This window comes from Pavona decussata, unplaced genomic scaffold (assembly GCF_977016875.1).
Source record: "Pavona decussata unplaced genomic scaffold, jaPavDecu1.1 SCAFFOLD_161, whole genome shotgun sequence".
Taxonomy (NCBI): Eukaryota; Metazoa; Cnidaria; class Anthozoa; order Scleractinia; family Agariciidae; genus Pavona; species Pavona decussata.
Window position 1 is genome coordinate 2,394,558 of NW_028145572.1, and position 27,322 is coordinate 2,421,879.

At 36.7% G+C, this 27,322-nt stretch overlaps 3 protein-coding genes across 5 annotated transcripts; all 3 read right to left on the bottom strand.

Annotated features, from left to right (window-relative positions):
• Positions 1-131: 131 nt before the first annotated feature.
• Positions 132-13,818, bottom strand: LOC146464749 (uncharacterized). Of its 3 annotated transcripts, XM_085129259.1 has the most exons (11): positions 13,699-13,818; positions 13,509-13,599; positions 11,450-11,597; positions 10,447-10,497; positions 9,138-9,170; positions 4,147-4,242; positions 3,893-3,950; positions 3,650-3,708; positions 2,833-2,892; positions 2,178-2,232; positions 132-1,911 (listed from the first exon to the last, which is right to left on the bottom strand). In XM_085129259.1, the coding sequence occupies exons 1-11, from the start codon at positions 13,742-13,744 to the stop codon at positions 1,835-1,837; spliced, it is 774 nt and encodes a 257-aa protein (XP_084985385.1). In that variant the 5' UTR covers positions 13,745-13,818; the 3' UTR covers positions 132-1,834. The 3 variants fall into 3 exon arrangements, with proteins under 3 accessions (XP_084985385.1, XP_084985386.1, XP_084985387.1); XM_085129260.1 differs by lacking the exon at positions 10,447-10,497; XM_085129261.1 differs by lacking the exons at positions 9,138-9,170; positions 10,447-10,497.
• Positions 7,156-8,915, bottom strand: LOC146464750 (uncharacterized). Its single transcript, XM_085129578.1, has 2 exons — positions 7,619-8,915; positions 7,156-7,164 (listed from the first exon to the last, which is right to left on the bottom strand). The coding sequence occupies exons 1-2, from the start codon at positions 8,555-8,557 to the stop codon at positions 7,156-7,158; spliced, it is 948 nt and encodes a 315-aa protein (XP_084985704.1). The 5' UTR covers positions 8,558-8,915.
• Positions 13,819-21,963: 8,145 nt separating the features above from the next.
• LOC146464751 (uncharacterized) lies at positions 21,964-25,127 on the bottom strand. Its single transcript, XM_085129305.1, has 2 exons — positions 24,686-25,127; positions 21,964-23,175 (listed from the first exon to the last, which is right to left on the bottom strand). Exons 1-2 carry the CDS (start codon positions 24,987-24,989, stop codon positions 22,787-22,789), a joined length of 693 nt encoding a protein of 230 aa, XP_084985431.1. The 5' UTR covers positions 24,990-25,127; the 3' UTR covers positions 21,964-22,786.
• Between the last annotated feature and the right edge of the window lie 2,195 nt (positions 25,128-27,322).

Consider the following 27,322-nt stretch of genomic DNA (forward strand, 5'->3'; position numbering starts at 1 on the left):
TTGTTTATGACACAACTGTCTTTATATTGAATACCTTGTGATAAAGTACACAACTCCACTGATCAGTAATGTTAAAAAATATATTAATTGTTTTTCCCCAATTATCATTTACCAACTGAAGAAAATAACACGAGTGGAACTACACTTTTGTATTTATTCAGTAACAAAGGTAAATTTATCACAAAAATTTAAATAACTTTTTCTACTTGGTAGTACAACAAGTCACAGCTACCTTTATTAATTAACCTGCCACTTAATCTTGGATCCCAAGGGTGGGAAGGGGAAGGGGGGGAGCTCCCATATAAAAGTGACTAGGATGCTCATCAGAAATTATGAAAAGAACCCCTAAAACTAATTATTTGCAAAATCCTGAACATGGTTCAAATTCATTTTCAACCCTAACAGGCACAAATCTGGTTCAAGCTTTTTTCTTTCCCTTCATATTTTTTGTAATTTTATTTAGCTTTGCCATGTTAAGAAGACAAAAACAAACAAACAAATCAATTACATGGATACAAAAAGAAACAAAACAATAAATTGCGGTGACAAAATTACAAACACAATGTGAGTACTCCTGTCACTTCAATATGGAAGATCCTACCCCATGCCAGGTCTTGGAAGTGTACCTCAGGCAACCAAGTCTACAAATTTACATCAAAATTTAACTTGAGATAATTGAGTTAAGAGAGAATAGTTAGATATTAGAACAATAATTATTGGCCATTTGGCATCATAAGTCATGGGCCAAGTTTGTTACACAATGTAGGACTCATCAAGCTTTGGAGATGCTGGCTTTGCAAGAAAATTAGCCTGTCACAAACAAATCAAACTCTTGTTCCAATTGTTGTGTTTTTGCCATTTTCAAACTCTGAGTACTCTAGCCAGTTATCTTCACTTAGTTGTTGATACTAGCTGCATGGTAGGGTTGACACAATATGACGGCATATTTTCGAGAATAATGCTAAAGCTGGAACATCAAGTGTAATCGTGTCACATGTATGTGATAGTGCCACTTTGCGAGATAACAATTCTCTTTTTTATTTTTACAGCAAGTATTGCCTGTTTATTGAGTAAAAACTGTACAATTTCAAACTTTTCTCAGATGTAGTTTTCCACTAAAGAGGGTTTTGATGGCAGCCATATTGGAGGTACAAAACAATAAAAGATATTTCAATACAGGTACTTGCATAAAAATAAAATTTATTTCTCAAAGGAAAATAACTGTTGGTATTGTTTTGTACCTTCCATATGGCCGCCATGAAAATCCTCCATTTAGCACTGCAGACTTGCTTCTTTGTGCCAATTTCACTTTATTTTACTTTATTATTTTCTTTGCACCATTGTTACTAATAAACTTTATAATTTAGAAAAAAAAATTTTTTTGAGGCGTTGGGTGAGAAAATTCTTTATTGTAGCATTTAATAGCTACAGTCTAGCAATAATTATTTGGAGCATAATATATAGTTCATGTTTTAGGGTGATGCCAAAAGGCATATAATGCTTGATTATTAAGAGCAAAATGTGTCAACCCCTAATAGCTGGTTGCTAATAACAGCCCTGGTATGTAGTTTATGTATATGGTACATAAGAAGTCACTATTGGATTTAATTTTCCATGGATGCATGCAAGTTAGATGTTATTCCATTGAGGTGTGCCCATATGTAAGGAGATGAAAAATTGCATTAACTCAAAGGCAAAGAAGACAATCTAGAAGATCTCCAAAGCTGTAATGCTGAAAATAAATACTACTCTCTACCAGAAGGACCCCAGAGGCAAATATCTTCATGCTGTACTCATTTGTCAAGTGTCATTAATTCTGTTCAACTTTAAACTGTCACAGAATCAGTGCTGGGTCCTTTATATGTTTCTTTAAATATTTCATCATTGCAAATGTTTGTATCCTCTTTCGACCTGAAAAACAATAATTATAATCATAATTAATATTTTCCAGATCTGAAGACCAAGTATGAATCAGACGTTTGTTGAAGAAATCAGAATTAAGTGGGGGTGTGCAATTTATTGCGCCTTTACATGTATTTGCCCCTATATCATCCTGTTCCCTTAAATTAATAATGTCCTCAACAAAAGTTCAGAAAAACAGCGAAGTTGAAGTACATTATGTGGAAAACAGTCTTCTGGTCTTGATTAAATACGGTGCTTTCATGTAATTGACTTACCAAATACTTGCTGAAGCTGCTCATCACATATAGTAAACCGTTTATTTTTGGGATCCTGGTGTGATGAAAGAAATAATAAAAATACATGTAATTAGATACATATTTATTTACTTCTTAAATGGGTATATCTATTAAGTAGCCATTTGGGCTGGTCATTGTGTTCCCTGTGTGTTGTCGCTGTCAACAGTTTAGCATGTATTTTTGGAGCATGAATTGAACAAATTTCTCTTACAAGAACTTCAAGGTAATGACATGGTAAACTGGCTTGGGTTTGATCCATTTTCTTTTATTTTCTTCATTTTCTTTTTTCTTCGTTGTCTTTTTGTTGAGCCACTTTGAATGGTCATCAGATTTTCTCTGTTGAGTAGCTCCACTGTTAGACTTGTAACATGAAGGCCTAAGTATAAATACAGTAACTGAAGGGGTGCCTGGAAAAAAGCCCTAAGTGACTTCTGATCAGTTGCTAGATTCTCCTTCCAAATTGCCTTGCATTCACTTATGGAACAAAAGGAGAATTTGATCTTACATCAAAAGTCTCTTGGGGCCTTATTCCACACACCCCTTCAACTATAACTTGATACAGAAGGCAGCAACAAAAATGTCATATTTTAGTATGTTGCACAATCTGTAGGAAGCCATAACACAGGTGAGTTACCTCTAATTGTCTTTCCCTGATTATTTCCCACATCTTTTTCACCACATCACTTCTTGCCATCTGAGAGAAAACAACAAAATGTAGAAAAGCAAGCCCATGACCAGAAGCAAGAAAACCAGCAAACTCAGCTATTTAAGAATTATCCTGCAAAATCATGCAGAATATCACCTGATTCTTAGCCAATGAGGCCATAGGCCAAGTTAGACATTTAAAATCGAGGGATATTCTGCAAGATTAAGCAGGATAATTGTTTTATTATTCAACACATTATTGATAACAAAGCGCAGTTTCATTGCAGAAAAGCTGGAGATAATCGTCTTTTCGCCATTTTTCTCCCCAACACACAAAATTTAATAATTACATGTACCTATATATATTGTAGGATATCTGTTGACTACAGACAACAATTAACATTCAGTGCACCATGACCATCTTTGGGCAGTCTTACAATGTGTTGAATAATAATCGTTGAATATTATGTTTATGCAAAAGAAATCTGAGTACACAGGAATAATAATAATTATTATTATAATTATTATAATTATTATAATTATTATTATTATTATTATTATTATAATTATTATTATAGAATTTAATAATTAATAATTTAAGAGCACCAGTATCCTTAGAAGGCACTTTATCCTTGTTGTTGTCATGTTAATAAAATCCTAATAAAATTTCTTTAAGACAAGTAGACTAGGAAGTTGACATGAGTTTATTGAATACAATTTTTAGAGTCATTTATTTCTGACCAAGCATGAGATTTCATCACTGGCAGCTAAATTAAACTACATGTCTTGTAAATTTTAGTACTTACTTTATCTTGTCCTACCACTTCAGCAAGAATAGGTGATAGCACCATTAGCTTTCCAAACCCTGAAATAAATTAACCAGACTATGATGAGTTAATTGGTTAATGATTCAATTGACTGTAAGTTTTATTTATTCACTTAGTATGGAGGCACATACTATACAGTGTACAGTCAACGCTCTCAAGGTAGACAATTATTTGAACATCTGAATATTTCAAAGTTAGAGACCTTCAATCACGCCTACTAACCTTTCTTTTCTCCTGTGTTTGTCTTGGCTTTCTTTGCTGTTGCTGTTTTTTTTCTTTCCTGGAAAAAATTTTAAATTATTGAAATTTATGTTGTCAATTTTAAACTATGATAGTTTTTCAGTTGGAAAAGCTCTAAACATGTGAACTTTAGCAGTTAAAAACACACTCAAGATGCCCATACAATTTACTTAGCAATTTGAACATGTTCCTTAATGCAGTTTTCTTAACTGCGCAGATTCAAACCAAAAACTCACCACTGGCTTCTTTGTCGCCTGTCTTCTTGCTCGGAGACCTCTCTCATTTTCATGAAGTTTACGAGCTAGTTCAGCATCATTGACGTCACCCGTTCCCTTCAGAAGAAAAGAAGAGCTGAATGCCATTATATTAACTAGTGGGAAAAGTTTGTAATATTATTATTGATTTGCTTTAATTTGACACTTTTTTTATTGAAATTGTCTTCAATCTCCCGGCTGATAATTTCAATTGTTTCAATGTCTTCTTGGATGAAGTGCCCTAGTGTGAAAGGGATACTTGCATGCTGTAAGGATGCCAAAGCTCTAGACATTAGCAGGAGTCTTACATGCCCCTACATGCTAGTTGGTTTGGTGGCCCTCAAGAAGTTTTCAAAAAGTTGTCAAAAAATGACTTAGATATGTGGCTGCACTGCACAGTATAAATAGGGGGAAATAAATTTTAAAATACTGCTACTTTAATAATCCCCCATTGCAGCCAAATGGCTGCATTATTTGCTATTTAACAACACTTTTCTGCATGTAATTCCATTTTTATTTTGCCACAATCTTTATACAATCAATAGGTTTTCTACATTGTATATATATATATTGTCGGCAGGAGATCCCAGCAAGTTTTTGCAAACTTTTCCTTAGGGGATCCCCTATTTCTTAATATTTTCTATTGTTGTATAATTTGATAGCTGTCAAATATATATATACGTACCTAATTAATATTAAGATTAATATTAGGATTATAGTAGTAAAAGATTGTGATGGCGATGTCAGTAATTTAAACTTTATGTACTGATGTCTGAGCAATAGATCTGCTTCACTTTCCGCTTAAATGAAAAGTAGGATTTAGCATCTTTCACCTCATCAGGGAGACTATTCCATAATTTAGCACCTCTAGCTTTCAGAGAGAATTTTCCATAATTTGTTCTAGTATACCGAATATGTAACTTTGCTGAAGATCGTGTATTATACTGATGAAATTGTTTGTTTTGTACAAAATAGTTTTTAAAAGTATTTGGTAACATGTCTGCTCTTTGTGAGTACATAAAAAGACTAGTTAGAAAAGTATTAAGCTGGAATATGTCTAGTATTTTTAGTTGTTTGAACAATGCAGTAGTTGAGTCTTGGTATCTTGAGAAAGTCATGAGACGAATAATTTTTTTCTGTACCTTGTGGAGACATTTTAGTGTGGATGCATAATTACTACCCCATACAATATTACAATAGGTAAAATATGGATATATCATTGTGAAGTAAACATTTTTACGCGGGATGCCCTGAAGGGGCATACCGTGTCTAAAAACGGGTCGATTTCTTTTTTTTTTTTTTCTTTTTTTTTTTTTTCTTCCTCGTAGCTATAAATCGGTACATTAATTTATTCATTAAACTCACCCCTCTTCTACTTGGGGTGTATTGTTCTGATTGTCTTCAACAGAAGCAGGCCAATCAAAATCCATTCTTGTCGCTTACATCGCGAGGGAGGGGACCCACTCACCCCTACCTGTGTGACGTCAATGCATCATTTGATATATTTATTAAAGACGGATTAAGTCGCGCCATATTGTTTTAACATGTTCTGGACTCAAGTGTGCCGTTTTCAAAGGGAAATTTCACCATTTTGAAGCGGTAAATCGAAAGAATAACTTCTAAGAAGCACCCGACCAGTAAAACGGTGGAAATTGGTGAGTTCTTAGTGAAGGAATCGTGCTTTGTTTGACAGTCTTAGACCACGACGCGAGACTGAAAAGAGGTCATTGAGAAGCTTACGTTATCGTAATGGAATTTGACAAATTTCCGCTGATAGTCTGAGTCGCGTAACACACGGAAAACAACGTAACGCGATCGTCGTGACTCAAACTATTCCATTAGCAAGGATAGTTTTATCAATCGGCGAAGCATACAGTTGGAATAAATGAATCAGCCCCAGCATCTCGTGTAATGCCAGTATAGCAGGCATCTTGTTTAAAGTAATTTTGTTTACATAATGTCTTAATTTGGCTATAATACCAGACAATTTTGATGTCTTATTACTTATGTAGTTAATGTGATTTTTCCAAGTCATTTTATCATCTATTCTAACACCTAGGAATTTTGTCCATTTTACCTGCTCTATTTCTCGTTGATTGATTTTAACGCCTAAGTGCATATCTAATTTTTTTCCCTTTGTCTTAAAAATCATAAAAGTCGTTTTACTGGTATTTAGGGTTAGTTTGTTTGAACATAACCAATCGGATACTTTACTAATTTCTTCATTAGCAATTTGCAATAGTTGATTTACATTTTTGTGCTTAAAGAAAAGATTTGTGTCATCTGCAAACAGAATATAATGAAATAAATTAGAACTTTTATGAATGTCATTTATATATATAAGGAACAATAGTGGCCCTAATACAGATCCTTGTGGGACTCCGCATCTTATTGTGTTAGGTTTTGATAATACATTGTTATACTTAACTATTTGTTGTCTATTTGTTAGATAATTTTTAAACCATGATAACGGTGTTCCTCTTATTCCGTAGTGTTCCAATTTACTGATTAAGATTTCATGATCAACTGTGTCAAACGCTTTTGATAAATCTAGAAATATACCAATTGTATATTCGTTATTTTCTATTGCTGAGGTAATCTTATCGGCAAGTTCTATAATTGCTTGTTGAGTTGAGCGCTTTGCTCGGAAGCCATACTGATGATCAGAGAGAATATGATGTTTGTTTAAATAAGATATTAATCTCCTGTACATAAGTCGCTCAAGAACTTTACAGAAACAAGGAAGGACTGCAATTATTGGTCTGTAGTTTTGAAATACGTCTTTATCACTTGTTTTATAGACCGGAGAAACTACTGAGAGTTTTAGCTGATTAGGTATTATACCTGTAATTATTGACTGATTAAAAATAAATGTAAGTGGGTACGAAATTAATTTGCTTATTTCGCATATTACTCTGGGATTTATATCGTCTAATCCACTACCTTTGTTAGGGTTTAACTTTTTGAACTCATTTTCAACTTCGGTTGTTGTTATTGGATCTAAGAATATGGACTCTACATAATTGTTACTTAGGTATTTATTAAAGCTATTTGGTGTTTTAGGTATTTTCTTGGATAATGATGGACCTACGTTTATAAAGTATTTGTTAAATCTATTTGCAATTTCATTTGCATCAGTTATAATATCTACACCTTCTTTGAATTGTGATGGTAAATTTTGTTTTTTTGAGGCTTTTCCTACTAGCTCATTTATGATGCTCCAGGTTTTTTTCATGTTATTTTTTGCTGTATTTAATTGTTGTTGGTAGTAATTCTTTTTAGCTATTACTTTTAAGCTATTAAATTTATTTCTGTACTTTTTATATTTCTGTTCATTAAAAATTGATGGACTTTTAAGATATCTTTTATAAAGAAAATTTTTCTTTTTCCTAGATATAAGGAATCCTTTCGTAATCCATGGCTTCTTTTTATGGTTTATTTTGTTTAGTGTTACTTTCTTGGTGGGTAGATGAGTGTCATACATCTCTTTAAATTGTTCCATAAAATTATCGTATGTTTCTTGAGGATTTTCTAGGTTTGTCATAGTCTCCCAGTTAGTTTTAGCTAATTCATCTTTTAATTTTTTCAAAGTTTTTTTATTAATGATTCGTATATTTTGTTCTATCGGGTCATGTTTTGTATCTAGTTTATCCATTGTTATATAGAATATAGGAAGATGGTCTGATAGATCGGATATCAAGATGCCTCTTTTACTGTTTTTATTTGGACTATTTATAAAAATGTTATCTATTAAGGTAGCTGATTTGTCAGTAATTCTTGTGGGTTTTGTTATTGTAGGAAAAAATGACGATGCATACATTAGGCTTATAAAGTCGTTTATAAAAACACTATCATTAAATTTTAATATATCAAGGTTATAGTCACCCATTAAGTAAGTTTCCTTTCCTTCGTTATTAAGGCACTCCAGAGTTTTGGTTAGGTTTTCTTCAAATTTGTTAAATGTGTTATTGGGAGGTCGATAGATAACTCCAACAATTTTGCTTTTCTTCCCTTTGAACCTTAACTCGATAAACAATGACTCGAATATTTCTTCGTCAAATGTACTTAAGTCATCTCTTACTTTAAAATTTAGAGTATTTGAGATATACATTCCGACTCCACCTCCACGTTTGTTATTTCTTGTTTTACTTATAAACGAATAATTAGGCAGGTCGAAATAATTTTCGCGTATATCATTTAGCCATGTCTCGCTCAAGCCTATAACTGAGAAGTCATGATTTAATGACCTAATGTATTCACTGATGTCATCAAATTTGTTGTTTAAACTCCTAATATTCCAGTGTAGTAGTGAAAATGCCTTTTGCTTAATGGATTCGATGTTATTGAACTGATTTTCTAGGAAGTAGTCACAACTTATTAGGTTTTCTATCATTGCGTTACTGTAATGTTGATCAGGATCTTGACCTGCAGTTAGATCAGCTTTGAATCTGTCATCATTTAAGATAAGTGGATTGAATAATAAATTCCTAACCCTATGCGAAATTTCAGAGATTTACATGCATTTCCTTGATTATTTTGTATCATTTCGTTATACTCATCTGATTCAAGTTGTTGAAATGGCAGTGATTGACTGTCATTACACTTGTTGTTACTGCTAGTCATTTGATTATGTTGGTCAATGTTCAATCATCTTGATTTTGTAACTGCTGTATTTCATCTTGTGAGCTGATCATGACAATGGTATCATCCATCTTGCGTACTTTAATTTTGCCATCTGTTGTCCAGGCACCTTTTATTTTGTTTGCAATTCTCATTTGATTTTAATTAGCGCTTTCATCCTTTCGGCATTTTGTTTCGTTAGATCTTCAGTTATCCAAAATTGTGATCCTTTAAATTCCTTCTTGGCTTTCATGACTTTTACCTTCATCTTGTGAGATGCAAACTTGATAAGCACAGGTCTTTACACAATTTAAACAACTAATTGAAAATGTAATAGTTTAAGTACTACTCACCTCATCTGAATCAGATTGAGCTTTATTGGGCTCCTAGAAAAAAAATTGAAACAAATTTTGTTCAGTCATGTTACTACTGCCCCATACTAAATTATTTTTAGTACAGACAACAAAATGTCATAAAAGTAGAAAACATTATCCAGTTTTTATAGGGTCGTTGAAGCACAACTGGTAGGTTTGAAGAACAAGGAACTTCAGTTGTTTGGACACAAGCTGTACTGGTAAGTTTTTCACCGGTGTTTGGAACTCCACTGAATGGCTGTTTTTATTCTAAACGACGCATTATCCGTCTGGACGAACATGGGTAAACATTCGTTGTTTAATTTGTCTGGTTATGCATCTGGCCCCAGTTGTTCAAAGGCCGGATAACTTTATCCGCTGGATAAGGCACTCTTCAGCGTCTAAAATATACTTCACGTTAAATGTTGTCCAAGGTTTTCGTACACTCCCCAACTAAGCAGTAGTTAGAGTGTGCATATTCGCTTGTGCACGAGGAAATACTGAAATCTTTGCACTGATTGAAACTGTCGGCTAGTGACTTATCCACTGGATAAAGTTATCCGGCCTTTGAACAACTGAGGCCTGTAGTATAAAAATGGGCACAAGACGCATTATCCATCTGGACCAACTATCTTCCATTGCGCATCGCTCAAGACAGACAACGGAAGATAGTTCGTCCAGACGGATAATGCGTCTTGTGCCCGTCTTTATACTAGAGACGCATGACCAGACAAACAACAAAATCAAAATGTTTTCCCACATTCCTCCAGACAGATAATGAGTCCTCATAGTATAAAAACAGCCAATGTCTACTGACACTTTTTCTATTCTCAGCACAGACACGATGTTATCTATTTCTCATTAGTAGAAAAAAATCCCATGTAAACCATGTTTCTGCATTATCATTAAAAGAACAACTTTGAACAATGAACTAGAGTGAGGGTTTACTAAAGATTGAATTCCTGGAAATCATACTTCTGACCAAAAATTATTGCTGAAAAAATGGCAACAAAATTAAATAATTTGACAAAAAAATTGCCAAAATTTATAATTATAAAGAAATAATTTATTAATAAGTAAATATAGCCACAAAATTAAAGTTGCTATTAATAGCAACACAAATTGATATCTTCATTACTTTTTTTTTATAACTAAATTATCAATTAACCCATCAGAACCACGGAAGTTACCAAAAGCTGCTACTGATGGTATAATCTGCATATAATTTGAACAAGAACAACAATAACATTAATTAACAACAACAACAACAATAAAACAAAATTGCCTGAGGGAGTGAAAATAATATTACCTTACTGGGCATGATTTCTTGTTTAATTTTCTTTGGTACTGGCTCATCATCCTAGATTCAATATACATGTAAAATAATATAGATACCATTTTGCTAGTCACACCATTTAAACTGGTTATAAAAAAATGTTGCAGCTTTGATTAGTGGTCAAATGAATCAGTAGTAACGGCATTCAGTTTCAAAATTATATTCAGAAACTTTATCTGACTATAACGTTTGATAATATTAAGTATATCAGTGATTAATCCAAAATATAATGTACTAAAAGTAATGCACGAAGCACATCATGTTGATCCAAGATTTACCACCTCCCTGTAACATCTATTCTCTGTAATCATTGTAAACATTTCAATGATATTTTAATTTGTTATTTACAAATGTGTGCCTCCAAGATGTTGAAGAGATATACTTTTTAATAAATAGAATTACTGAATTCAATATGACTGCAGTTTAGTAAGCAACTTTAGCAGTTGCAAAAAGAAACCCTGAAAATGGAATTGTTAAAACCTAGATCATTGGATAATTTGCAATTCCGTTGTTTTGATGATCTACTTAAGAAGCCATTCTGCCTGGTTGTTCTTGCAAAATGAAACCAGCAAGTTCTACAAGATTTCTTTTTTGCTTTTGATAAAATAGTAAAACTAATTTTATCATTCTAATCACGCTTGTTGGATATGAGATCATTATAGCCAATTCAGAGAAACACACCTTGTTCAACTTGGCCATCCATGGCCTTATATCCTACATGTGATTACAAGTGCTCATGGAATATTACTTGTGAATAACTCAAAATTGTAACATTGGATGATACAGTTCAAGAGTCATTTTATCATAACATGCTGTATTGTCCCAGAGTGTTACATCAAAAATTTCAAGAAAAAATTCTGAATGTACCAAAAAAATCATCTGAAAGTTTATCACCCAAAAAATAATTGTAAGCCAGATGATTTCCAAAGTTATGCTAGAGTATTCAGAAATAAATCATTTTTTTTTAATCTCTAACCTCTGAAGGATCATCGTCTTCTTGGTTACTCTCATTTTGTTCAATTCCATTCACTTCATTGGTACCATTTTCTTGTTCTTTTTCATCCTCTGTTGATTTTTCTTGATTTTCAATCATTTCCATCAACATATTGTCAATCTCCTTTTTCCTAGGGAATAGAATGGACTTTGAAGTTTGACTATTACCTTTTAGTAAGTTTATATGGAGAGGCTCCAGACCCTTACCCTTTTATACACCATACAGAAGAAACACAGTACACTGCATCTGTTTTTGTTCCAGGTCTGTTTGAGATATTTTGATTCCTGCCTGAGGGAAATGCTGAATTTTTCTAAATCGCTTACTTTGAACTGGGAGATCACGTGATATACCATTTAAACGGTATTTTCTGCGGTGTGCTATAAATCACACCAACAGACATGGAGGAGGTCACATATTAGAGTGAGAAAAGTCCAAAATGAAAGAAGAAAAACATTGAAAATTTTCCTATTCATTGTACATATTGGGTATACTCCTAAACTATAGCTTAATGTACAGCTCTCAGTGCATTGCTTGTTGTAAGATATCAACTGGACCCTTAATGTACAAAGGAAAAAAATTCTGAAAGTTTGCGGGGAGGTAAAACAAGTCTCATACAGGAGGGAGGCACGATTTTATGCCTTCAATTTGCAGACCTTTCCAAGGTCTTTTGGTTGTGCAAATTTCACACAAATTGACCAAATATTGTGCTCATAATTATTGCGTCTTGTGCCATATGGCACTCTTGGGCAGGAAAGGGTTTAAGATTACCTTTAGCAAATGACAGTTTTCCCTTGCCTTTTCTATACATGTACTTCAGCTTGTGAATTCCCTACCCTTTTATAAATATATCTCAAGTCTAAAACAGGTTCGGGTTTCGGGCGAAGCCTCCATGTATAGTCCATTATAGGGGGTATCTCTTGGGGGATATGACCTTGTAAATTATAGGACATTGTTTTGGGTAATAACCATTCTTTGTAGCTGTCTGTGTAGCTTTGGAAATGCAAATGCAAACAGCCTAATCAGGTATTCCTACCGGTCTACAGACAGACAGACACACTTTATTTATACTTGACAATTAAACTCGAATTAGCATTGCTGATGGTGGCATTTGCTAAAAAATTGAGGTGAACTACTGTGTTTAAAACAGTTTGCTACAAGGTTAAAAATAAATGCTCTTACAAATCAAATATACTCATAAAATGGTCGTTATCCTTGGTGGCTGCATTGAATAGAACTTTAAACTATTGGTACCAAAGTCAAGTAATTTGCATTCAAGTCCTGTAAGATTGTTCTAATGCTCCTCACTATGAGCTTATATCTGGAGGGCTTTTTATCAGAAGGGTGTTTACATCTGAGATTTGGAGACTAATTAGGGTGGGGAGCTTTGATTAGATGGGGGATAATAATGAGAATTTTACACTATTTTGAAGCCCTTAACTTAATATTTATTTCAGCAGCTACCTTTTATTTAATCGTGAAGACAGCTTGAACTGAGTCAGTCAAGGCCAGTCAAACATTTGCCAAAAGAATTTCAACTATGACTGGCATTAGTTAATTGCTCAAAATGCATAAATATTCACATTCTGAAGGGTACAAAGCTGTGCATGCGATGAACTTTACTGAACCTAAACCTGTAATTTTGATAAACAAGCATTTTAAGGAATAAACTAGATTCAAAGTTTTCAAAGCATAATTTTTCTTTGACAAAAAATTTTTATTGTACGTGTATTTCTGTTCAAAATACCAGAAAATACCAAAGGAATAGATTTTCTTTTACCAAAGGCTACTAGAAAATTAACCAAATAATACTGACCGACTAGTTATAAGCTTAAAGGTTTCGTATAAAAGTGAATATTCCCTGGTCGTTTTGTCTCTAAACGCTGCTTATAAACGCTTGCAAGACAGCTGAGCAGTCCTGCGTGCACGTGACGGAACATTACTTGTTTTCGGCTTAATAACTGCAGTTCTACTTTTCGCACTCGAGACAAAATACCCAAGCATTGCAAACAACGGCTTTTTTTGTTCAACTGTAAAACCTTACCTCCCAAGAAAGCTAACACCAAATTTAACCTCTAACTGATCGCGGACAATTCTTGAGGTCAACTTGGTAAGTTCGCCATCCCTTAAAATGTCTGCAAAGGAACATATGACCAAGACATTAGTTACGGTGGTTTTCCAGTATCAGAGCTTAATTACAGGCTGTTACATACAGTGAAATGAAGCTGCTTTACCTGCCATTGCGGACTGAATTTCAGCATCAGATGGTTCGCCCGCCATTGTATTTGTTGTTGTACCATGTGTTTTGAGCCTGCATGCATTCAAGGACAGGCTCTGCGGGTATGACTACTCTTGCGGTAGGTACGTCATGTATTCGAAATGCACCAAACCCTTGTCGGTCGGGGAATAACTATAGTAGGGTAGGTAGTTGTTGCTGCGAAGGTAAGGGGGATCGTGTTTACTTGTCGTGTCAGGATCTTTCGCTCGTACATCTGAGAGAAAGAAGCGCTGATCGTAGGCTCGTAGCTTTCCTAGTATTTTTATTTTATTTTCATGATATAACTACGCAGTTTAATGCGTTTGGTTTAGTTATAAATAAATAATAGTGCTTTATTAAAATCACATACTGGCACTCGAAGGTGAATTACAATGTGTTTACAAATCATACTGAAAAAATACAGTATCTGATTTTTTGAAACTACTGGCGAGGGACTGGGATTACAGCTATTTGAAAGGAAACTACGATTTAATCTAATCTATTTACAAATTAAATTTCAAAACCATCAAAATTAACATTTATTAGAAATGGAAATTAATTATTGCTTAATGTGAGGGCTGATTCAACAGTTGGAAAAAAGCTCCTTTTAAATCTTTCTGTTCGACACCGGGGCAGAGCAAACTTGTTGTTGCTGCGCATGCGTAAGTTGTGCGGTTGGCTCACGGCGCGAAGGGGAGACAAGAGAGCGTTTACGGCAAACGGCAAACGTGAGATTCTTGAAAATACGAGTACGTAGATGAAAATAATACAAGATAATTCTGGCCTTTAATTCTAACGCAAAACTACTTCATTTTTCTTAGAAACTGAAAACAGCGAGCGGCAAATGAAGGATAAACATGGTCACGTGGTCATTTCTGCCGTTTGCCTCGAACGTGGTGCTTAATCTCTCTAACATATAGATGATACAAGCGCGATTCTGGGTAGTTTCTGATGTTGTGCCACATCCTGACGCATAATTCGCCTCTTCTAGTATAGACGAGTGATGTTGCAGAGTGAGAGAGCATCACTATAGCACGTTTCTGCATGGGAAAGAATACGGAGGCTTGTTGCGCAGGTTATGCAGCAATACTCCAAGACAGAACGCACTAGTGCAAAGTAGACAGTAACGAGATCCTTAGAAGGGATCCCGGTGTGTTTCAATACCCTTAAAATATAAAGGCTCTCGGACGCTTTAGTGACAATTTGAGACAATTGCGTTAATATTATCGCTCTACTTAAGGGTGTTGCACAACATGATTCCGGGGACTTTATGAGATGACACGTGATCTAGGGGAAGGTTGTTGATAGGCAGCGGTGAGAGGTCCGGTTTGGTTCTGAGTGGACAAATCACCATCTCTTTGCATTTTTTAGGGTTGAGGTGCATACTGTTATGTGCTGCCCGCTGCCGGAGATGACAGCAAGTTTACTCGGATGGGTGAGAGCGTGCGTCAACAGGACGAGTTGTAAGGCAGTACAAAAAGTTCAAAATATGTCGTCCTTTTTTTGTTGGCTATTGTTACAAGCTAAAATTTATCTATTTAAATTCTTTTAATGTTGTTAGCCTCGGAACTCCGCATTGCTAATTCTTCAAATAGGTTCTGAGCAATTATTTCAATGAACAAACATTTAAACAAATCACAGATAAGTTAAAACTGAAGATTATAAAAAAGAATGTTGATTTGTTTCTTCAACTTGATGAAACCAGTGAAGAGTTTGTGCTTGCGAAAATAGCCGTCTCTGTGGGGGGTCAACGTGACAATTTTTATCAGTCGCTGCCAACGGGGTATATAAAATCACCTCGTATGTCGCTGGCTTGATTTTCCATGTTCAGGTACCATTTGCTGGGAAACACAAACTGTTTACTTCGCCCACATGACAAAGATTTCGTACATTTTAGTGGCGAGAAAATGCCCGTTAGTGGTTTTCACCGAGTTGTGCTACTAGATAACTTGAAAATACGCTGTCGAGCGCTGTTGATCAGCTGCGCGAATACGGTTTATTGTTTTGGCCATTTTCCTACAGGCCAACTTTATTCTTAGAAGTATACATGTTGTCTTTTTAGTCTTCCAGGCTGGTGGTGGTCTAGACGTAAGACACTCGTTTTAGTTCTACAAACAAATAAGCATATGATGTTGAAGTGGACCATTTCCTACCCGGAATCAAATTTTTGGCATGAAAAATTACATATCTCAAGAAAATGATTTTTAGATCTTGTCAAAATAATATTTGCCAAAAGTTCCAGACACGCTGGTATTGTTTCCAAGCGCAGAATCCAAGAGAATCAGCAAACTTTTTTGGGCCAGTTATTGACTGAGCGACATCTAACTTAGAACATGACTGACCAATAAACCTATTTGAGCTGTCCAGAGGTGAGTCATTTTAAGTGGATAAACTTGCTATGTTTAGCCCGCTGCTTTAGTGAGCGGCCTTCCTAAGTTTCATTGCATGGGCTAAACTCCGTTACCCTGCAGCCATTAAATGAAGTATTATCGTTTAAATCAGTGTATAGGTATTTTGATTACAGTTGAAGTCTGATGTGAGCTGATGTTCTGAGAAGCCGAGTTGAAGCTGAAGTCGAAGAATTTCAGTGACCAATAGTTCAGGACCAACTCTCATGTTTTCCGCAGACTTTAACGCTTGTTAAATTTTTCGTTTTACTAGCTAATAAGTTTTTACCATTACGAAAGTACGAATACATGATTTGTTGCGGTTTTTGACTTGTTAAGGTAACAAAAAATTCTATCATTACACAGCTCAGTTGCCTCATTTAATACAGTGACCTTGCATGTGGACAATCAGAATATTTTACCGTTTAGACAACCAAACAGTTGCCCTGCGTTGACTGTAGAGGCTGGTAGCTGACTGGGAGTTGCGACACTCCTGAAACACTCACAGCTTATTTATTTTACTAATGGCTGAAGCAAGCAAAGCGAGGACATTAAGGTTAGCTTCTGGACTTGATAGAAAAAAAAATAAATTCGCTAAAAGCTGATCTGCTCAGACACAATGCAAAACGAATTTATCTGCATAGAATCGAGCTTTGTTTATTTTTCTAACAAATGGAAGGAAATAAAGGTTTGTAACTTATCACCTTCTTAATGTATCCGTTCATATGTTTGATAAGGCGCAATAATAAACACATTGGGGGGTTGTCGCTAATGGGGCATAATTGCTTCTTCTGTAAACTTCTGTGCCACTTGAAATCTTAAAAGATCTCCCTAATATGTCTGACATGGTGGCATAGTTGTAATTGTTTCAGAGTTATCTTCGGTGCCTCGGTGAAGTGTGCTTTCTTGGAAGAACGCTCAAGAAATAAACCGTACAATAACACATTCATTTGAATAATCATTCTCAGTGATCTTCCACACCTTATGTCAAACAAAGGTTGTTTTGTTACTTGTCAGGTATGTACAACGTCTGAAGAAAATAATCCCCTCCAGACTAATCGACCACCATATTGAATTGGACCACCGGTCAAACATTGGAACCCGCGACAAATATTTTCTGAAATGGGCATACTGATTGCTTCTGTAAACTTCCGTGCCACTTGAAATTTTAAAAGGTCTTCCTGATATGGTAGCATAGCTGTCGCAGATTATCTCTGGTGCTCTGCTGAATTGTTCTTTACTCGAAATTTTGGAAGAATGCTCGAGAAACAAAATGTACAATAACACAGAGAAGTCATTTAATTGACAATTTTAATTAATCCTCCACATTTTCTGTCAAACGCTTAACGAGGGTTGTTCTCCTACATTTAAGGAATATACAAAAGTACTGTACACTTCTGAAGGTAATAAGCCCCTTCAGACTAATATTTTCCGCCATTCTGTGCAAACATTGGAGCAGACGACAAATAATTTCCCTCCTCTCTTGTTTCCGTATGATAACTAAACAGTTTCTGAAATATTCAAACGCTGTAAATTGAGGATACTTGGCCAAACATTTTCCTAGTCAGAATACTTGAAGCCTCTTGATGCAGTAGGAGTCACGAAATAATCTGAACTTTTCCAAACATTTGTCTGTAAATTTCCTTCTGACTTTGTACACACGAACGCGTGAAAACTTAAAAACGCGATTGCCCTTTGTCAGTAGCAAACCTGCGCCTCTCAGTTATAATTGGTGGAATGGGCTTAGTGATCTGTGTTTAAATTTCTGTAATCTGGTTGTACAACAATTTTTTTTTTCATCAGATGTCCACACAAGGTTGTTCTATTTTGCGTCCTGTTCGTCCCAATTCAAAATGGAGGCCTATCCCCCGTGAAAGGCGCTTCTGATATTCTTCTACTGGCAGGAGCCCATGACCCTCCTATACTGGAGAAGCCTTTACTTGGACGGTATAGTTTTGTTCCCTGAAGAAGGCAGCATTGCCGAAACGTGGGTTTAAACTCTCTTAACAGCGTCAATTTTATAATCTTTTAATTCTCAGGCCTTTACTTTTTACTGGCCGTTTTGAGCCTCTATTATGACCGCGCGCATGAACCGCGCGTGATTCCACCCTTACAACCTTCTATACCATGGGGTTCTACAGACCTCCTCCCCAGACAGATCATCTCATAGTGCTAAAGGTTTATAGAGACTGAAGTTCTAAGTAGGCCATGGTCTATGGTTGAGACCACTCTTTCGTAGCAAGAAAACGTGTGAATGAGTTAGCACTGAGTGAAACACGCGGACACGCGCGATATTAGTTTGTTTGTCGCGCGTGTGGTCTCGATAATTTCCAGTATCCACATCTCAGTCGATCTTGTCACACTGGAAAGGTCTCGAGAGGAAAAAGAAATCCCACGCTAAACTAATTTTCTTGTCCTTCTTTTCTTAACTGTTCTGTTACGCCTAGTTCGGCTGCGCGACTGGCCATTTTCGCGCGCCGGCTCTTTACTGAGTCTTGTGATAGCAATTCCTTTGCTAATTGATTGGTGTTTGCATGTAAAGAATGCAACAGGCTTTATTCATCTTTACAAGTCGGGTGGTCTCAAGTGTGCTCTTCTCTAGCAAAAAAACCCCACTTAATTAAGCCATTTTAATAGAGTCATTAGATTTAGAAGGGAAATTGAAAAGTGCAATTTTTCATGGCGAAATCCAAACATTGGCAAGTGAAAATTGGCACTGAAAGACAGCTACACCAGTGGTATACAGGGGCAGGCACTTCCTTCAAGATAAACTTCTTCTACAAATGCTACAAGGTCCCGGGAGTTCCCACACCCCTCCCTTAGCGATTGTAACATGAAAGTGTATTTTATTTATAACTTTATATCAGTTGTGTCATGATTCGTTTACAAACTACCTGTACTAATGAATCAGTAGCTTTGGTACCAAGGCACGACGATCACTGTGTACGTAATTAAATATCGCGTCTGCATCGGAGCAGACAGAACAACAGATTTATGTCCTACTCAACCTTACTCCTTGACCCAATGTTATTAAATTAATTTCGTTAGCCACAAATTGGCTTAGAGTATTTCCTTTTCCGCCAGCCAACATATGTATGAAGAGTTTTAATTTAAGTCACTAAACAATGCTATATCTAAAATGCAAAGGGATATAATGAATACACAGAGTACACGGGGCTGTGTTATCTGATTTTCAGTGTTGAAAGTGAAATATATGAAATACATGCATATATTTGAACTGAGGATGAAAGAACGAATAAATACATATGAGAGACCATTGCAGTTATGTATGCGAAAGAAAAACCTGAGAAAACTTCAGGCTTGAACGGGATTCAAACCCATGATCTCTGTGATAACGGTACAGTGCTCAACCAACTGGCTATCAAGCCAACTGGGAGGCTGGTCGTAGCCGGGCTTTCTTTTTGCTGCTGCTTAAATCGCGTATATAACTGCGATTTTCACAGTTTTGTTGATGTTTTTGTTGAGTGTTTTTCCGCAGGGCCTTAACCCATCTCCTTTCGCCTGTCTAGTCTTTCACTCGCCAACGACGACGCAAAAAGGAGCGCTAGAACATCCATTTGCCATTATTTGCAGTCCATTTTACATTGTAAGAAGCAGGACGCAAGCGCGAGCCACGGCCCTAGCCAGACTTTTAGGCCGGAGAGGCGATGCCGCATTTGAAGAATTTTTATTGACACACATGTAATATTGAACAAATTGCCCTCTGGAATAATTTGACTTTCCTCTAAATTCGCTCACATTAGGAGCGTTAAGCTTTCAGGACGCAACTCTATTTGGGAACTAACAGTATCTATTTGTTGCAATTACGGAATAAAACTTAGACGAGGCAGGTGCCTCCTGGCTACGGCGCCCCAGTTTATTTGTACCTCATAGGCTCAGCATTAGGTAAAGAACGGCAAGTTATTCAGTAGGATCACCCTGTATAACATTGATTGAGTGCAGCGTCGTGTTAACCTCAACCTCCTGAACTTCCGTACTAAATTAGACTTTTATATTTTTAGAGCAGTTTAGCAGTCCTTTGTCGAAGTTGATGTAACAGGTGATCCTCAGTGACATGAGCAGCATTATTTCACGTCCGCAATCGTGAACGACTCGTTGCATTTAGTTTAACTCAAAATACATTTTACACGTTTTTTTTTGTTTGTTTCACTCAGTTACACTGGAGATTATCGAATTTAAAGTTATTTTAGTTAGTTATTTTATTTAGATTTCAGCTGCCAATCTTTCACTATGTATTCTTCAGTGTTCAACCACAGCTCAAAAATTAGACTGACCATCAACTTGAATTTTGCTTCTGGGATGGGGAAGGTGTTGAATTGCTTATCAGTTTTAAACTTGCACAACCCGTTACAAACATTTGACCCAGTGCCTTTAGCTATTTTAAAACGTGAATGAATCCAAAACATTAGCCGTTTTTGTACTTTTTTTGGAAAACATCAAAATAAATGGTATGTTTCAAATTCTATAAATGAACGACCTCTTTATCTACTGACCAAATTTGGTGCTTCGTTGAAGTCTATAAAAATACAAGTAACAGGCGATGAATTCGTTAAAGAGTTGTTCTTGGCAACTCAAATACCAATCATGAATATGTTGATTAATGTTCTGTGGCTGTACAAAGGTTTCTTATCTTTGGATTTTTTTTTCAAAGCGGATCAGCAATAAGAAAGCAGATTACTAAAACATTCACAATCAACTTCAACTTTGAAAACCTCTGCCAATTAAGTTGTTGTTTTGAATTCTTGGATAAGAAACTTTGAAGCGTCTGAACTACTAAATTTTTCCTAACACACACTGAAGAAGTAAAATAAATAATGATTGAGATTGATAACTGTGACACTCTTTAATTAGTTTCCAAGATATCTTGGCTCGATGCATGACTTACTGATCACAAGCAGATATCCCACATGTGAAGGAAAATAGCTGGCAATCGACCGGACACCAGGGACATCTGTGATGTCGGAAGTGTTCAACTGTAGAATTACCAATTTGCGTGGAACTCAAAGATAAGAGGGTAATGTTATACTTCAGATGAACTACTTTGGGATTAAAGAGTTATCGTGCTATTCCACGCGGCCGCGTCACTGTTTTGCCTCCTAAAAGATCTCGAGCAAAATTTCTAGGCGTGCTGTGAACTATTCCGACTTGGCTTCGATCATTAAACAACTGGTGTTTTAACGGTTTCGGTGTTCTCGCTTTAGAAAAACAGATCTCCAGAAAAGAAGGTGGGATGTGCGATACATCACTGGGGGAGCAATCTAGATGTTCCTGTAGAAGATACATTACATCAAAGCATTCCCTAGATATCAAGATTATTATCTACGTCAAGTTCACCCAGGGCAAGTCAGCGTTTGAGATAAAAAAGAACCCAAAATCTCAAAAATGTATCATCTGTTTATAATACGAACGAGAAAAATCACGCTTTCGTTGCAGAGGAAGCCAGGGATGTGAATTCAATTTTGGAGATATCTTCTCCAATCAAGGTTTCGTTAATTACTTCGGAAAACTTTCAATAAACAGCGTTCTCTTAAGTGCCATTCAAGTACCCGCCGCTGCTTGTTATCTAGCAGGAACACTAAACTGGTCACAAGTTATCTGAGATTAAATAAACAAATCTGTTTCGATTTATGAGATGCTAACTACACCCAAAGAAAGAAACCTTGACCGATGACTGACGATAACTTTATACATTTTTGCACGATTCTGAAAAAAAGGGGAGAAAAACTTTCCAGGGAAGTTTTTAGACGAAATTGGAAACACCTATTACATGTTTATGTTAGCATTTCTGGCAAAAAGCACAAGCAACTTACGCTAACAGCAAATACACTGGATCATTATTTTCTGTAAACTATTTATTTAATGAGTAAACAAAAAGTTAATGTTATAAATAATATGGATGTTTCACTAAAATATCACGCGATTCCTCCTGTATATACACTAAAATCTCGAGTGAGAGCAAAGCAATCGTTTGATTAAGACTAACTACTACATATTATGTACAATTAAGACCGACAGAGCACGGATTTAGCAGGCTAAATACACCGATACCGTAATATTGTCTGAGACGAAATGATCTTACAGCGATATGAGAATTTGTACAATGCTGTGAGAGAGATACGAAGAATTATTGCACATAGTAATTAGCTATCATTAGCCGCGTATTATCCGGGAAGTCCGTTGCGGTGCAAAAGCTATTTTCTAAGCCCATCGCATCAGTAAAACGCGCGCTAATCACTTCACCTCAAAAAGTCTTTAATAACACCAAATACTATGACATTTCGTGAAAACATTACAGGGATATTTTCACATTATGAAAGTTGTTACAGATGTTCTAGATGCGGCTAATCTGCCTTATTAATGTTGTGTTTCAGTGTATTTAACGTCCCATGAACTCTAAAGTGAGCTATTAAACAAAATCGATAAAATAGACTGATGCGGTTTAACACCGCCATCTAAAATGATGAGGCAATTTTATGAGGTGAAAACTCGAGAGCAGCGACAAAAGGTCCTAAGGTTCCTTTCCACGTTGCCCTCATTGGCCTGGCTGCAAAATAGATTAACTGGGTTCCGACGAGTTTGGAATTAAGTCAATGTTACCGCTACCCTTCAGCGCATTTCTGCTTATCTCTTCAATTGCTGTAACTGTACAAATTGATTTCAATTATGCTTTCTAGAGGTATTATCGTAATTGTCGTGGAATAGCACGTTGGTTTCGGGTCCAAAGTGACGTGTTGTCAACTGCCATTTTCGGATGTGATGCTCGCCCTTCCTCTTCTTGTTTTTACCCATTTTTTCCAACTCTTCGTCTCTTTTGAATTTTATTCTCCGGTTCTGAAACCAAACCTTGACCTGCGCCTCGGACAAATCGAGTTCTCTGGCGATTTTTTGTCTCTCTTCGCCGACGATGTAGTGATTTCCGAGGAAGCGTTTTTCCAATCTTTTGAGTTGCTCAGCTGAGAAAGTCGTGCGCGCCCGTTTTTTCTTAGGCGGGTACATTCCTGAATCGTCTAAGTCGCCAAAATCAGGCCCATAGGGAAAATAGTCCCCTTGTGAAAAAAAAAAAAAGGAAATACATCAATAAAAGTTGGTTTAATTAACTTCTTCGAAATTGTATCAACACAAATACAGAACACATGTTTAAAATTAGGAAGATGTGGGACCCGCCCTTTCACAGGACAACTGAGGCCTGAGGTGACGTGCAATTTTTCAACTGACTGCGGTTTGTCGTCGTACTGAGGCATGTTGCATGGCGTTTGCTTTTACTCTCTTTTTATTACTTCATTGTGAAGTGTTGCTTTATCTCAAGTCAGGAAACAAGTTGTTTACTTTCACTTTCCGGTCAGGAATTGTTTAATGTTATAGTTAATAGTTGAGGTTTATGGGGGCGGAATGCGTCGACTTAGAATACTTTCACCAGCTCTAGCTAGTCTTGTTGATGACTGATGATGATATACAACCCTTTCTTTTTGCTATCTTGGTTTATTTAGGTGTTTTTTTTTTGTCTTGCGAAGGACCGTAGTTGTACTGACATGAATAATATTGTCGGTGGTAAAGCGGATGGAGCTTATAAAAAGAGACGGGAAAACTGTCGCATTCTCCTCCTTCAAAGCGTGGCATTGTGCTTCCAGCGTAGCTTTAAACTGAACAAAAGTACTGTCTGTTTTGCAAACTTGCTTAAACGCTCCGCAGTAAATACGCCATACAGTTGGCATGAAGAAAGACATCAGTTTGCGTTAATAAATACAAACGGAAGATTTCGTGTCAGATAACGTGATAAAACATGATCCCAGAGGAACGGGCTCAATTTTCCAACGCTGTCCTTCGATCACGGTAGTATACTTTATTGCTGCAAGACGGGCAACTGCTGTTGTTCATTAATCATGTTTTTGAGACGAAGCTGAAATGACTCCATTCGTCCACATTCGTGATAATTCGTCAAATCTAAAGTACCGACTAGCTTAAATGAAGTGATCAATTAGTTCTTTTTTTTGCCCCTTGTGAAAAGTTGTTGTTATCAACGCTGCAATATTCCCTCCTTTGACGCTAGTTTACCGTTCCCGTTGTCGCCTGTCGCCGACTGCCAAGCAACATATACATCAAATGATGGTGTAGTTATGGGGGTTAAATGAATGCATTGATTTTATGATCGAAAGATAGAGACGTTTTTAATCAGTCAAGATTTGCGGGTGTTTAAGCTGTTAAAATTCGCACCTCGAGTACGAAACTCTTCGTGTACGTGTTTGTTCGCGCGTGTCATTTCCAGCGGCTAATTTACACCATGGTGTACGACTCGCTCGGTTTGTCCAAGAGTGTGGACTGAATGTAAATAAACATACTACTACGGCTAAGCAAATACGCTAAGAAGTTTTAACAACACATAAATAACACCACGACAACTATTAAGGAGCATTTCGAGTTCAAATGATTTGATAAGTCAGTCTTGAAGGGCTTCAAATGAGACCAGGACGTCTGTTTTCGGAGCAACTAACTGAAAACAGATTCGGTCATCGTGCACGCGATTTTAGTCAAGTAGCAAAATATTTGAACGCTTTTTACCTGGATGAGGATGGCTTAGATACTGCAAATTCTGTCTCTGGTGCCAGGACGACATCCAAGGAAGCGGCAGACCTTGATTAGATGGGATGTCGGCCATGTAACTGGGGTAGCTCATCTCGTTCGTGTACATGACTTCTTGTAGAACTCTCGCAGATGGAACGATGGGATTCGGGCCAGTAACGTGTGGCTGACAGACCGAGAAAGGTGGCCTTGACGTACCAGTATTATTAATCCCATAACCAGGTTCTTCAAAGCATGGTGGCACTAGAGCAGGAATACTCACACCGTGACTGTTTTGTAGCATTTTCCTGGACAGTTCCCCTGTTGAATACTGGATAGTGGCGGAGAACTGTTCTGGAGCAAGTGTGCTTGAATCCTCTTCTCTAAGCCCTGATGTGCCGATAAATTTCGTCTCTTGGCTCTTTATCTCGACAATCGCAGGTCTGGAGAGTATTTAAGGCCGAAGGGGGTTTTATTGAAAGGCGGGCTTGTTATTGGTCGAGACATTTCTTTATGTCCTGCAACGTGTCATCGTGATGGCTTGATGAAGGAAGAATGAACTCCCTTCTCAAAATGCACAGTTTTGCGGCTTGAAAACGTAATTAGCAGATCACATTTCGTCTCGGTTGGCGTGGAAAAAGCTGAAGACCTACATAATTGCAGTTAGGAGATAAGATAAGACTGGGGTCTTTGTTTTTATTTGGACTGAAATGTTTGCTTAGCGAGGTGAGTTATAAAGATGCAAGACAAACGTTTATTTTTGCGGCATGGTGCTCTGGGCTATGGCTTTCTCATCTAGAGTATGTTTACTTCGTTTCCGAAGCGTGCGAGTTTTTTTAACACCATTGTTAGGTTCATGGCGTTCTAAATACTGCTAAACGGCTGTTACACGAGCGTCGAGACCACCAACTTTGCGACAGGGCTGGAATGTAGGTGAGCGTCAAACAAGATTCCGAGAGAGGTATTAACCAGACGGACCAGACGTTGCATTGCGTTTTTAGAAACACTAGTGCTTTGGAGTTCCTCGGCGTATCATTCACATTTCTAGAGGGTCAACAAGCCTTTTAGGGTAGGGTGCTTTCCTGTAAAGTTAAGTTATCGTTCGTGATGCGCTCAATAATTGCGGCAGAGTTGTTTATTCAATCCTTTTCGAGTCCCTAAAACGTCGATGGTTATCAAACCGTTTGCGGCGAGATCTGCTTATTCAAGAACAACCTTGCGTTCGAGTTTCAACGCCTTGGCAAAACATCTTTCAACGGGGCGTGTGTTTTACCTTCCAACAATTTAGTCAGTTAACCGCAGCTGATTATGTTTATTGAGGGAAAGAATCTTTCTGGCGGCCACCGGCGTTCGAGAGTTTTAAGCTTTTGGTGTTAAATTGACTACGACCGAAACGGAAACCTTGAGGTTTACAAAGGAAATGTCACTTTTTTTACTTGTGTTGTCTGGAGACAATACAAAGGAAGTTAATTTTTGTCCAAAAATAGAAGAGGTTTCTCCAAATAGCAACTCTGAACAAGCCTGTCACGGAATGTAGAAGAAAAATTCTTAATCTTTCGCTGTAATTTTGTAGCAAAAAGTGAAATTTGCGGCAACGGCCATAAATTTGTAGCGACGTTGTAATAATCTCCATTTTGTTTTCAATCGTGACCAACATCGAGTTTCCTCGCAGAGCGAGTTTTGCACACGCGTGTGCCCCTGTTTTGCTTTTGTATTATTTTGGTACTGAAAGTTATACAGTCTGATTTTTTCTTCATTTGTTCCTAAGGCATATTTTGTATTGATTATGGCAAAAAATTAGTCTGAATTTGCAATGTTGATCGTCCGGCGGGGAAAGAAAGCCCGTATGCGGCTCTCTTGTAAAAGGGCGGGGATACCCCACGGAAAAGTTGAATCAAAAGTACCCCTATCAAGGAAACCAATCTGGACGTGGCTCAAGCTTTCGACCCCTAAAAGCCGACCTAAAAGATACCATTCTTTTGAGGCAGACAAATATTAATGTCCATCAATGAGACTGTTAAATGATGGCTGTGAAAAAATTTTCAAAGACTTCATGCCGGACTGGAATGAAAATTTTGAATAAATTAGTGCAATAATGAATATCTATATGGCAGTAATTACGAAAAGAAAGCATTGTGTGATCAGATGCTCGTTTATGATCAGGTAATTAAATTTATATGATTGCGTTAATGTGATTGATGGGAGTATTTTTGCTATTTTACCGCCATTGCACCCTGGGACTGGATGGAAATTTTGAATTAATCAGTACAATAATGAATATCTATATGGCACTAATTACGGGAAAAAAAACATTGTGTGATCAGATGCTCGTTTATGATCAGGCAATTAAATTTATCATGATAATTGAATTAATATGACTGTTTTTGAAATATTTCGGCCACATAACCAAGATAACTGATTTTAAAACGGTTTAGATTAGATACGTGTTTGATTTCAGCATGCGCAAGGTCCAATTGAAGTCACATGCACTCAGGTTGAATGTTCTTTTAAAAGCTTCAGGAGACTAAAGCTGGCAAAACTCCGCAGTAAATCACTGGTCAACGACTAGACAAACAGCGCAAATACCAAGTAATACACTTAACTTTGAGCGGTGCAACAGAGGGGTTGCTGATTGGA

What these genes read in the sequence shown, in the direction of transcription:
- LOC146464750 (XM_085129578.1), bottom strand. Translation starts at nt 8,557, where the DNA reads ATGATAGAAAACCTAATAAGTTGTGACTACTTCCTAGAAAATCAGTTC.
- LOC146464749 (XM_085129259.1), bottom strand. Translation starts at nt 13,744, where the DNA reads ATGGCGGGCGAACCATCTGATGCTGAAATTCAGTCCGCAATGGCAG. An exon ending in AAGACGATGATCCTTCAGAG is followed by an intron (nt 10,498 to 11,449) that starts GTTAGAGATTAA and finishes TATTGAATCTAG; the next exon opens with GATGATGAGCCAGTACCAAA. An exon ending in CTCAATCTGATTCAGATGAG is followed by an intron (nt 4,243 to 9,137) that starts GTGAGTAGTACT and finishes TTTCTTCTGAAG; the next exon opens with GGAACGGGTGACGTCAATGA.
- LOC146464751 (XM_085129305.1), bottom strand. Translation starts at nt 24,989, where the DNA reads ATGCTACAAAACAGTCACGGTGTGAGTATTCCTGCTCTAGTGCCACCA. An exon ending in TCTAAGCCATCCTCATCCAG is followed by an intron (nt 23,176 to 24,685) that starts GTAAAAAGCGTT and finishes TTTTTTCACAAG; the next exon opens with GGGACTATTTTCCCTATGGG.